This window comes from Nanorana parkeri, unplaced genomic scaffold, assembly GCF_000935625.1.
Source record: "Nanorana parkeri isolate BGI_ZX_2015 unplaced genomic scaffold, ASM93562v1 scaffold319, whole genome shotgun sequence".
NCBI lineage: Eukaryota > Metazoa > Chordata > Amphibia > Anura > Dicroglossidae > Nanorana > Nanorana parkeri.
In genome coordinates, this window is record NW_017306587.1 from 245,584 (window position 1) to 258,327 (window position 12,744).

The 12,744-nt window shown below is 40.5% G+C and overlaps 1 protein-coding gene across 1 annotated transcript in view; it reads left to right on the forward strand.

The window, feature by feature from the left end:
• MTX2 (metaxin 2) overlaps positions 1 to 12,744 on the forward strand; it is a 74,218-nt gene that overhangs the window by 22,156 nt on the left and 39,318 nt on the right. Inside the window, exon 3 of the mRNA XM_018558065.1 lies at positions 352 to 398. Coding sequence (XP_018413567.1) covers positions 352 to 398 — 47 coding nt within the window. The remainder of the gene's footprint in view (positions 1 to 351; positions 399 to 12,744) is intronic.

Sequence of the window (12,744 nt, forward strand, 5' to 3'; positions counted from 1 at the left end):
AATGGAACTATTTTCCTTCCCTTCAATAAAGTTTCTATTAGAAAAGCCTTGGGAGTAGTTTTAATTTAACAAGAAGTAAAATAATGTATCCAATATGTTTCTCAAGAAAACAAAATATTTTTTTTTACACATTAAATGTATCTGAACTATGTTTATGAAAGTAAGGCCAATTTATTAAAACTTGGTAATTATAGTCTGTTGCCCATGGCAACCATTCAGCTTCCAACAGTCATTTGTAGTGCTAATTGTCAAATGAAAGTCGGCCTGTTATGGATCATTTCTCAGACACATTGTTGATTTCTCAATATGTTCAGAGTGTTGAAACTGCTGTTTTATTTTATCTTTCCTTAGGTGAACAAGTTCTGCTTTCTGACAATGCATCCTGCCTTGCTGTCCAGGTAATGATTTATTCTTTAAATCTTCGCTCCCCGTGCTCTGCCTTGTTAAAAATCTGCAGAAGTGACCCACAAGTGACCCCTGTTTCAAATCTGCAGCCAAATCCAACTACCTCTCTTCAGGAGATCCACAAAGACAATCTCATCATCTAACCTAGGTCATGTGCTGGAGTGAAAGCTATTTGCTGGCACTGGTTATTAACTACTTAATGACTGCTGTGTGCAATGTATATCTGTAAAATATATATCTTTATATTATACAGGAGCGCTTTAACCTTCCAGTATGTCTTTGGAGATACAGTGGTACCTCGGTTCACGAACGCTTCTGTTCGCGAACAGTTCGGTTCGCGAACAGGAAGTTCAGAAAAAGGTTGCTTCCGTTCACGAACTCAGCATCGAGTGACGAACACAACCGCAGCCATCTTCCCCGCTCTGACACTGGTCGTGGCTTCCTCAAGTCGAGATCGCAGTCTGATCACAGTAGAGCTGCAGCTAACGATTATTTTCAAAATTGATTAGTTAGCCGATTATTAAGTTCGATTAATCGGTTAATCGGATAAACTATAAAATAAAGTTTAAAAAATGGCTCCAGTGATGGGACTACTAGTTTGTATTGAGGTTGTAGTCCATCACAGGAGCAAGCTTGGACCGGTGGAAGTAAAAAAGAAAAAAAGATAGTGTGGTGTGCAATATAGTGAAATGGAAATATGTATAATGTGTTTGTCCAGTATCTATTGCCTACTAAGTGCTCATAGTAAGCAGGCTTCTTTTAATGTGTGTAGTGGTGCCTGACATTTAACCTCTTGCCGTCCGCCCGTAGTAAAAAAAACGGACGGACGGCACTGCTACATCTGCGGCAATTTTTTTCTGCTCGCGCATTGAAGCCTGTGGCATAGCAATGTGGTTTGATGGAGAGTACCCTCAAACCACTAGCCTGCTTTCTTAGTCTGCCCATACTTTGCTAAAATTTCGATCAAACCCATCCATGCAATTTTGAAGAATGGGGAATTGAAGCATTTTTTTCTCATTCAGCAAGAACTACAAGTATATGACCAGCTTTACCTCAAATCTTCCCCTACATTGTTTATTGCAAACTGCCATTGATTCCCTCTGACCGACCGTGTCGCGATAGAGCATGGAGCCAGCTTCCCAGCCAGTCAATTCAGGAAGATGGGGAGCAGGTCATGACCCGGGTTCCTGATTGGCTAGGAAGCCGGCTTCACTTTTTGCTAGGCAGCCTGGCTTCCCGACCAATCGCAAAGCCGGACGGCTTATCATGATCCGCCTCCCTGCTTCCTGATTGGCTAGGAAGCCGGCTTCACTTTTTGCTAGGCAGCCTGGCTTCCCGACCAATCGCAAAGCCGGACGGCTTATCATGATCCGCCTCCCTGCTTCCTGATTGGCTAGGAAGCCAGCTTCACTTGTTGCTAGCAGCCTGGCTTCCTCACCAATCCGGAAACTGGGTGGCACGTCATGACCTGCCGCCCGGCTTCCTGATTGGTCAGGAAGCCAGTGTTCTTTCGATAAAACACCGGCTTCCTGATAAGTCGGGCCAATGGTACCCCTGGGATGCTGGTATTGGTATTCTGTATCGACGAGTACCGAAAAGAAAAAATATCTGCACTCGTACTTGATGCCGAAAAAACGGTATTGGTGCATCCCTACCAACCACTATGTAGTACAAGGGCCTGCCTAGCTGCATAGCAATTGTTTAGGTAGGCTCTCGTATTACAGAGATTTGGTAACTGAAAAGGAGATTGTTCAGAGATTGTACTCTCAGATTGTAACATGAATATCCAGCTTTAGTGTTGCATTTCCCAATCCTCTGAGCTTGTCACGTGCTTGGAAAAATTGTTGTCAGACCGCAAAGGAGACTAGGTAATGTTGTGTGATATCTGTTTTATATGTGACATGCAGTGATGTGTACATGCAGGATATAATACCTATTGCAAAGAATGGTCTGGGCACACAGCAGGGCAAAAACAAAATCTACTTTTGGTATGTTCAGCATACAGGGCTCAGAAACATTTCTGGTGGAGGGGTCAGAAAATAAGTGTAAGCTTAGAAAATGGAGTCTCGGTCTCTATTCTAGAACCAATGTCTGGCTATTCAGGCAATACATTACAGGTAGACTGTGCTGCTATAAGTGGAGATTCTCTGTAAAGCCTCTTTTTCTGGAGTGCCTTTTTTAAAGTGCGTTCCTCCTGCTGTGTACATTGTTTGTTTCTAAAGGTGGCCAATGCAGTATTGTTTATTCACATTACCTTATCCCATACATTATTAATACCTGGACATTTAACCATGTACTGTGTCTAGTCTTCCCTATGAACCTAATATTGAAGTGAAGATGCATAATGGTTTTGCTGGCCCTTTCTCTTTGTATTCTTATAAGCTGTCTGTGGTCTTTTTATCAACTTTTACTCCATCAGTCAACGTTTAGGCCTTCTGGTCTTCAGTCCTAAAAGGCTCATGGGAAGGCCATTAGTCTCTCCCTCCTCGGTGCCTTATTTAGTTTAGTCTGAGTTCATTTCATCCTGAGGTCATTTTTTTTACCGATGCAGCAGTGAGAGTGTAGCCGGCAAAATCCATACTAGAATATTTTTCAGCTCAGATGTAGACTGTTATTTGTGATTTGGTATCAAGGAGATTGCAACTGCTGTGTAGCAGATTATCAATATTTCAGATGTGTCTCTACCAATAAAACCTCTGGCTCTAGAGAAAGTGCCATCAAAGTGCACCTACAGTATCTGAGAAAATAGGCCGTGTAGGGTTATTGCAGAATTTGGTGTCGCTTACCTTTTTTATGGTGTGAGATGCTGAATGATAGCTGAGCCTTCCACTAACTTTTCCATAGGCTAATCATGCCCTTCATTGAAGTAGTTTGACAAAGCTATATATAAATGATTAAATTAAAGGCCATCTGCGGGATAAAGTTAACCCTGCTCCCACCCTCACCTACCACTCCCTTCTAACTGATGGCTATATAAAAAAAAATAATGAAATGCTCTTTTTTGCATGCCTGAAAACGTGCTCACATGATCCTCCAGTCCCAAGTCTTCACTTCTGTTTACCGGCGAGGTCCTTCCTTAGGTGCCCAAATCACTGTCTCCTTGATGTGGATGCTTCCTATTGGCTGTCCAGTGATGAATCAACATCTGGAAGAGGCGTGATGTCATTGCAAGGGGACTGGCTGATGAGGGACTATCTGCAATGCTAGTTTATTGGTTTCCAGTGCTGGCGAGGGATTTAGATGGTGGACTTAGGTGAGTATACCTTGCGCCATCAGGCAAGCACAAAAAACCTTGCACCCATTGCCCGAAGTGGAACTTTAGCGATACTGTACCCACATGGGTTGTGGGTTAGAAACTGATTTAAACTAAAGGAATTCACTCAAAAAAATTGTGTCAATTTTCAACTTCATTATCCAATCGTTAAAATATTCAATAATTAATAAACACTTTAATAACTAATAACAAACGGTGTATCAAAGAGTTTGTTATTCATCAGATCCAATCTTTAAATCTGTGCAATTATGTGAGCTATAAACATCGCACTGTGCACTTCACCACCTAGTGCAATTCCAACTCACCGGATTCGAGAGACCTCTATTTCGAGAAGAAGGTGAGCGAGGAAGTGACATCGTATGATGATGGGTTGTGACTATTTTAAAGGAGTATTCATTATTAAGTACCAGTTGATCTGCACCAAATGGGTGGTTAATAATATTTACAGATCGCTATATAAAATATTTGAGAGTCTAATATGTTTGAAGATGTTTGAGATACAAGTTCTGCTGTCAGTGATTATATTTTTATGTACACAGCTCACTAGCTTTAAAATATGCTATTGCAAAATGACTGCCAGCTTGCTCTGGAACCCCGTTATATCCTACAGTGACCTAATGCACTGAATATCCCAACTATTAGGAAGATATGGGAACTATTACGCTGCCAATACATACAAGATGACCATTGCCCAATGTAATATGCATACATCGGTGGCACACACTTCTGCCAGGGAAAATATTTATCAAACAAATGACTTTTGTTGCCCCCATAGTAGGCCGCCACCAGGGGTTTCAGTGTGCTCCTCCCCCACCTCTCTGCATAGGTATAAATATGAGTGATTGGTCTGCTTGCTCTAGTTACCATACACATTGTAGTTTTTGACACCTTCAATGTTAATAGGTTACATTTATATTAAACCTGTGTCTGGACAGGCATGGCATGTAACAAAACAATGGAGCTTCCATTATCTCGCTAGCTGTAGATATCAATGAATATTTTTAAAAAGGACATTGCATTAAGATCTCCGTTATAAAAAAAAACAACCTGTACCCCATTTTAACTTAAAGTACAGTATATCTAAAGCTAAAACCTTTGTTTTTGGTTGTATAAGAGATGGTTTAGAACCCCTGCAAGGTCATTCTTGCTGTCTGTGTTGTATCCCCTCTGGGCGAGGTTCACCCTCACTATTTGTCTTGGTGACTGTTACAGAAATTGATAAAAAAATAAATAAAAATCACAATTGCCGCATGGACTGGTGGTGAGGGGAAATCTTCTATTGAGACACTTGTTGTGGGTCCAACTGTCTAAGAAGAGTTTTATTCTTGTTTTGTAGATTCCTATCACTTCCTGTTGTGTATCTGGGACAGGAAGTGAAAGATCTCCCCAATGAGACACAGGCAGCATAAAAAAAACAAGTTTCAACTAGGGATGGACTGATACCGTTTTTTTTCGAGTCATGGACTGATACCGTTTTTTTTCGAGTCAGCCGCCCCTCGGCTTCCTGACTGGCCGAGAAGCCAGCTCCATGCTCCCTGGTGACGAGGGAGCATGGAGCCAGCTTGCCGAGCGGCATGTAATGACTCGCCGCCCTGCCTCCTGATACCGGAAGTTCCGGGTTCAGGAGCATTTAGGCAAGTATGAGTACTTGCCCAAATACTCGGCATCTGCTCTTATACCGATACTAATATTGGTATCGGTGCATCAGAGTTTTAACAATTCCTTCATCAAAAACTAAAAATGTTTTACCTTGAATATACTTTAAAGCAGAGGCAACCTTCTCCCTTCTCTGCAGCTTTATGCCAATGTAACAACAGGTCTCAAGTTGGAGAGAACCCGAACCACCATCAGGTAGATAGGAGAGTGTTCTAGATATTTGTGTTGCTTCAAAATGCATAGATAGCGATTGGGCCTTAGTTTTTTGTCTCTCCTACCTGTGAGAATTTGCTATTCTGCCACCACCAGGGAGAAGAGAGCTTGCTGATGTCATACGGATAGGATGTTTCAGCTCAGCATGACAAGTGCAAGTCGTCACTGTGGAGTGGGGGCGTAGGATCTCTAGAGATTACATTAAAAGAATGTCAGCTTTGTATGCATGTCTGCTTCTTTAAGAGCGCGAGAAACACGTTTTGAGTTTTCCCACCATATTTCCATATGGATTTATTTACACGCACGCACGCGCGCACATATACACATACATATATACAGTACATACACAGGTATATCTTACATACTCACACACCATATGTCCCAGTATGTATAATATTGTATTTTCAGGCGGTGCAGTATTGGAGCTTTATCTGTCAGCAGAGTGATAAATTAAACTGCGTGTTTATTGAAACTGCATGCTTTAGTTTAATAATCCTCGCTGACAGCTGATAGTAGCCATGGTTATATGTGGTCACTTTATGAAAATATCTGATTCCAATAGCCTCAAAAGGATTTTTTTTTTTTTTTGTATATGAAGTTCATTAAATACAGATTCAGCCTGTGGATTGTGCATATTTTTGATCTATAAAGATATCCAACTATGACAGAATGAAGAGATATCAGTTTTATCGTGAAGCTTGCATTGGGAATATAAAACAACATTGGCTTATCTCAAGTTAAGGCCTTAGAAGTTTAAATAAGACAAATACTGTTTGAATACTGTGTGGTTTGCTTCTTATCAGGTTAGAGTTACAGTGATGCATGCTGCTGCTCAAAGTGCAACTTGTTACTGACATACTGTGGGCTAAAATAGTTCCAAAAGTGTACCTGTCACATAAGTGAGCAATTCACACCAATCAGGTGATGCAGAAGTACTTAAGCAAAGGTTAATTTTAGCGGACACCAAATGCCCAGTTAATCAGTAGATCTAAAAATATTGCCTAGTGGAGCTTTATGCAAATTTAGACTTTTCCCGTAGAGTCAAGACTGGCACTGCCCCCTGTTGCCTTCCTCTCGTTAAACTGGAAAGAAATTGTTGGACCCGCAAGGTTTGTCCTATTGGTGTGGCCAGACAAGCAGCTTCTACATTCCACAGGATCTCTGCTGTCTCCTTGGTTTATAGTGTCATATTGCAGAATTGAGAATTTAAGCGCCACACTCCTTTTTAATAGTCCAGATACATCTTAATTCAATGTAGAGTTAAGGGGATAGTATAGAAATAGCTGACGTGTTTCACAGAGCTCATGGCTGCCAAATCAGCTGCTGAAGAACTCTGCATTCTCACACACTGGACAAAATGGTACCCAATTTTAAGCCATCACAGTCCTCATGCATGTTCTCCATTAGTATGCCCTGATGAAGGGGGTATTTGTAGGAGCCCCTGAAATGCGATTGTTATTTCTAAGAAAAACAAAAAGTAAGGTAGGAAGCGCCACAACTAAGTAAAGACCTGTCGGGAGGTGGAGGTCCACGTGGAGTTAGGGCCCGATGGGTGGATTGTAAATGGTGTGATATTTGGGATAGGCCTAATGGCGAGGATGGATCCAGAGGTTGGCGGGGTGGTATCTTCCGGTTGATGGCGGAGGGAACCAGAGTGGGAGAAGAAGACGATGGAGAGGTGAATAATCAATAAGCGTTGGTCACAAGTGTGATATGTAGCAACTTACCGTGAAATTGGTGGTGGCGCGATGCCATCGATGGAAGTAGAGGTGACTATCCTTGAGTCCTAGGTGTTGTGGTGGGGTGGAGTTCTGGGTTGATGTGTTCAATTGGTAGAGGAAGAATAGATGTCTAATTTTAGGCAGCTGCTAGGTTTCCTCGGGTTGATGTCGTGTGGGTAGCAACGTTGGGGGCTGTTGTGGTTCCTCTTTGGTTAATAGAGTTCTGTCGGGGCTTAACCCCAATGGCACAGAGAGGGGTCAGCCATTGTAGTGGTTAATGATAAGCCTTGTTTAGCTCCTGCGTGTGGCCGGAGGTGTGTGGCCGGAGGTGTGTGCCCTACGGCGACTTTTGCAGTTGTTATTTCTATACTGTCCCCTCAACCCTACATTAAAAAAGATGTATCTGGACTATAAAAACAGTGTTGGGGCTTCAATTCGCAATCCTGCAGTTTGTTTCTATCGTCGGACACACCACCCATCAGCGCAGAGGACCATTAACGAAGCTTGAGAAGCTGGATGAGGAAGAGCCATGTATGACTTTTTATTGGAACCGAGATTTGCATATAACATCAGCTTCCTTTTATTTCTGGATCTAATATTCATTCTGATGTGCAGTTTTCATCAAAGACCATCTCTGTGGGTGCATTTTCTTCATCATATGCTCAGTTTGAAAAAGTAATTCCAAACTTTTCTTGTTCTTCTTCTTTTCAGCGTATCATTTTCTCCAGCACTACAGTAGACTCCTTAATGGTTCTTTATACAAAACAACTTGTTTATTAAGGAAAAGACATCTGCATACTGTAGTAAGCCATGAAAATATTAAATGGAATTTCATTCTCGTGAGGGAAGTAAAGCGTGCTTATAAACTCAGTTAGGAAGAATTATGTACACATTTTAACAACACTTGGAAGAATTGTTTTTCTTTGTTATTAAATCTTATTGGTGTTGAAATATGGCTTTCCTAAAACCAGACTGGCTTATTTAAAGCAACCCTGCCATATAATAAAAAGGCTTAAGCAAGAATTTACCTGTAAAGAAGATGGAAAATACTTGCCTATCTTGCCACCTGCACTGCTGAACATGGTTCTGTTGCTGAGAAATGGTCCCATGAAGTCTGCTGGGAAACGGACAGTTTTGGGATTACTGATCTGCTGGGACTCCCATAGCTCTGCCTGGTCCCTCCTGCTGGCCTCCATGTCACTATGTTATCCAACAATGATGTGGAGGTCAGCAGGAGGAACCAGAAAGAGCTAGGGGGAGATTGGCACTATCAGTGGACTTTGGGCAACCAGTTTTCGGCAAAAAAAATTCCTTCTGCAGCATGATGGAGCCTTTTTATTATGCGACACAAGAGAATGTGTCAGATACAAGCTAAGATTTTCAGTATACTGCATCCATCTCTGAAGTTTGTTTACTGTATCCATATTCCCCACCATTTCGGCAATCCTAAGCAGTATGCTGGTTTAGGGCCGTGGAACCAAGATACATTGCTGGACCACCCCAGAACCAACACTCAGCTGGCCCTTGTATAGGACCTTGTTGAGGACTTTACTAACTCATGCCTGGGCAGAGTAAAGTTGGGTAAACACATTTCTATTTTCTTCATTCAACCTGCCGGCTGAATGAAGAAAATAGAACAATTCCTCTATTAACAGTTACGAGTGTTGCTCAAGGAATTATTATTATTATACAGGATTTATATAGGAATAAGAGAAGGAATCTCCAGCTGTTTACGTTGTATTCTGTCAGCAAATCCCAGGTAGCATTTGTTTCACTGAAATGTGTGCAAGGTTTTAAGACAGTAGAATAAAACAGCATACCTGTATGCAAGTTATTCCTTGACTGTTTCTTAGATTCTTAGAATTTGGGTAAAAAAGGTTATCACTCAGGTTTGGATAGTATTCATTGTTTGCAGCAGAGTAAAGTATTTCTTTCTTATATGAAAGAGGTACCTGTTTTCTTGGGCCCCTGGAAGTCCCAATGACTGAGATATGAGCTGTACTAGAACAGTGATGTTACCAGTCCCCGATAGTAGTCATTTCCTTTTTCTAGTGGGTTAAAGAGGAACGTTACCCATATCGTCAAAATAACAACAAAGGCTCCTTTTAGAAATGTTTAGTAATGACATCTACAAACACATGCTTCTAGATAATTGCCGACTTTCTATTCTTTGCGTAACTTTCTTTTCTTCACCATTCCTCTCACAGTGGCCATTTTTACCAAGGGCAGATTAATCTATCTCCCTTTACTTCCTGGAACTCTGGCACATGTAACTAGGACATGTGACCATGCACATCTCAGGGGAATGAAAATGCCTTCCCCTAAGATCTCCTGAGATTACAGATGAGATTTACCAGCAATTGTCTGCTGATGTAATCTTCCCAGGATGCAATGTTTGGGCACAATTACATTACTTTTGCCAAAGTAGAAAACAAGAAATACTAAGTAAAATAAAAATGTTTGTTTAACTAATAAATGTAAGGTGATTTCATATCGGCATGCAGAGCTTGCCGATATGATTTTTTTTTTTGCCACTTTTTAAAAATCATGGTAACTAGGACATTAAAGTGGCATTAACCCCTTCATGACTGAGGCCCTTTTTTCATTTTTTGCACCCATGTTCCACATTTTAGGCCTGAAAATGACGTAAAACCCCCCAACATTATATATTTTCAGAATGCCAAGACCCTATAGACCTCCCCCAGCATGAAAAGATATGAGGATTTAAAAGGAAGAGCAGCAAAGAGAAGGGAAACAACCATGGATTACAGTAAGGCACACATTACAATATTGTTTCATGTTAAAAAATCTGAGGGTTTTATGTCATTTTAAAAGTTACTCTGAAGACCAAAGAACAGTTGATCTGGAATGCACAACAATCCACAGTAACTAAGCAGACTTCATAATACCACAGCTGGTTCAGTTAAAAATATGATGGCTGATTGGTTACTATGGGTTATGACATGTATTAAATTATCCCTTGTTTCAGTCTTCAATCTGGATTTGTTATCTCAGTCAAATACAATGCATATTTGATGATCAAAGAACAGGTAAATGTACTCTATGTAGGGTACATATCAAGAGGATCCACACTTTTGGAATAATCTGGAATACTATGTGCCTATCAGCCCTCATTGGGCATACAGAATCGTGTCTGTACCTGCTGTAATTTTGCAGCTCAGCAGTTTCACTATGTCAGTGCGACCATCTCTCATACAGGTCTCAGATGAAATTACAGCCAAATGAATAGAATCTTCATTTATCTTCCGTACCTCCCCTGTGCTACAAGTGAATTTACTCTTTCTAAATCCTGCACCAATTATATTATATCATTACTGAAGTGTTCAGCGGTGGCACAAAATAAATAGTTTCTCAAACTTAACTTGGCATTCCTATAAATTTAATTCTCGGGTATAAAAGAATTTATTTTGCTGTAAAACGGCACAAACATAATTAGGCGCCCACTTTGTGGTAAACTATAGATGCCATAATTACCCTAACTCAATTAGCGGCTTGGTATATCACGGAGTAAAATGCAATTGTGTTCTATATCTACAAGGTTAGATAGTAAGCCTCAATGACAGCCTATTTCAACATTCGTCTTATGATTTTTTTTTTTAAATGTTATTTTGTTTTTTTTTACTACGTTATTTCAAAATACATTGAATACAAAATAATCTTCAGTGTAGCAGACTAGGTATTCTAGTATGGGTTATTGATGATGTCTGCTAAACATTGTATCTAAAACCACCTCATAACACTTTTTTTTGTTTTTTTAATTTCAGAGAAAATATACCAATTTTTTAACCAATGTTTTCATTGTGTCTCCTACAAAATAGGGGGTGGTATAGTTGCAAACACAGTTTGTAGGGGTATCAGATTCTGTAGAGCTCACTGATGTAAAGTGCTGCATAAATTGTCAGTGCTATGTACTGTAAATACCAATAGTAAATAAATAAATAAATAAGCCCACAGTTTGTCTATCAACAGGGTTATTCACAAAAGGGTGAAGAGTTTGGAGAAGGCAGGAGACGTGAACACTCTTATGACAACATAGCTGAACTGGAAAGTGAGCTGAATTGGAGAATTTTTCCAAATCGGCTATTTTGGCCTAGATTGTTCACTGCTCCTGCCTTCTCCAAACTCTTCACCCTTTTGTGAATAGACCTGCAAGTGTTTGTTTTTTTAAAAGTTTTTGATGGAATGGAAAATAGTTAACATTTCTTTATGTGGCCCCCTTGGAGAGATTTTTTCTAACTTCATGTCCTTGTGAGTTGTGCAAAGTAAGTGAGTAAAGTGAGTGTTGGGGTAGTCAGTTGGACAGAAGGGCACACACAGCAATAAAAACATAGCCAGAAGTTCTAACCCTCTTTCACTCTCTTGAAAATGTTGTCTCTGTCCAGGTTTGATAGACTTTGCATCACTTCCTTTCCTGACAATAATAATGTAGGATTTGTATCTGATTTATTGCCATGCTAATCTAAATTCACCTGAGGTTGGGGGTTGAATGCATGTTAAAAGTTGATTTTTGGGAGATATAAATGTTGTGTTCATTTTAAGGGTTAGGTTTAGGTTACATTTATAGCTTAGGCTGAAATAAAGGGTTAGGATTAGGGGTCAGGATAAGTGTGGGGGAGGGGGCACTGAGGTTGAGGGTCAATGAGTGTTAGTTTTTCACATCTGGATAAAAAAAAAATTCAGGCGCAATAAGCATGTAATACCCGTTTGTGCGCTGAAATGTTTAGTCCCAAAAACAACCAAAGTGATTTTTCCAGAGGACGACAAAGTGCAGAAACGTGCCTTTGCACTAACATTCTAGTGATTGCAAAGCATTAGTGGGTACTTAAATGAACTGATCCAAAATACAAGGCAAAGTGGCAATGTGAATGAAGTGTGTCTGCACAAAAAAGGATCCAATCTCTGGTTCATACAAACACATACCATTGCCTCAAACTCTGTCTCTCTGCTGATCCCTAGCCCACAGATATGTGACACTTCTGAGTGTGGAAATACCTCTTCCTCCAGCCACACACTGTGAATCCTCCTCTTGGCTAGTATGTCTTGTAATGAAGTACCAGTCTGTGGGAGGAACCATAGTGTGCAGCGAGGGAGCAGGTATTCCACACACCCACAGGTGTCCAATATCTGCAGCAGCTGAGGATCAGCAAAGCGACAGAGTTTAAACCACGGGCCACCAGAAAGGTAAGTATACAGAATCTTCTTATATGATGTGGGCTGTAAATCTTTATGGCACAGACAGTCAAGTAACTAGCAATTTCAGAAGGTAGCCAGCAATGACAGCCTATGTATTTCTCTCATATTGGGTGTGTTTTAAAGTGTAGATTAACCCAAAGAGGAAAATGTAATATGTTGCACTTACCAGTTCTTGGATATAGTGACTGCATTCGTTTTTCTTTTTTTTTCAGACTTTTTTTCCCCCTTTTATTTTCACCTGGTAATCCTTCAGATAACATA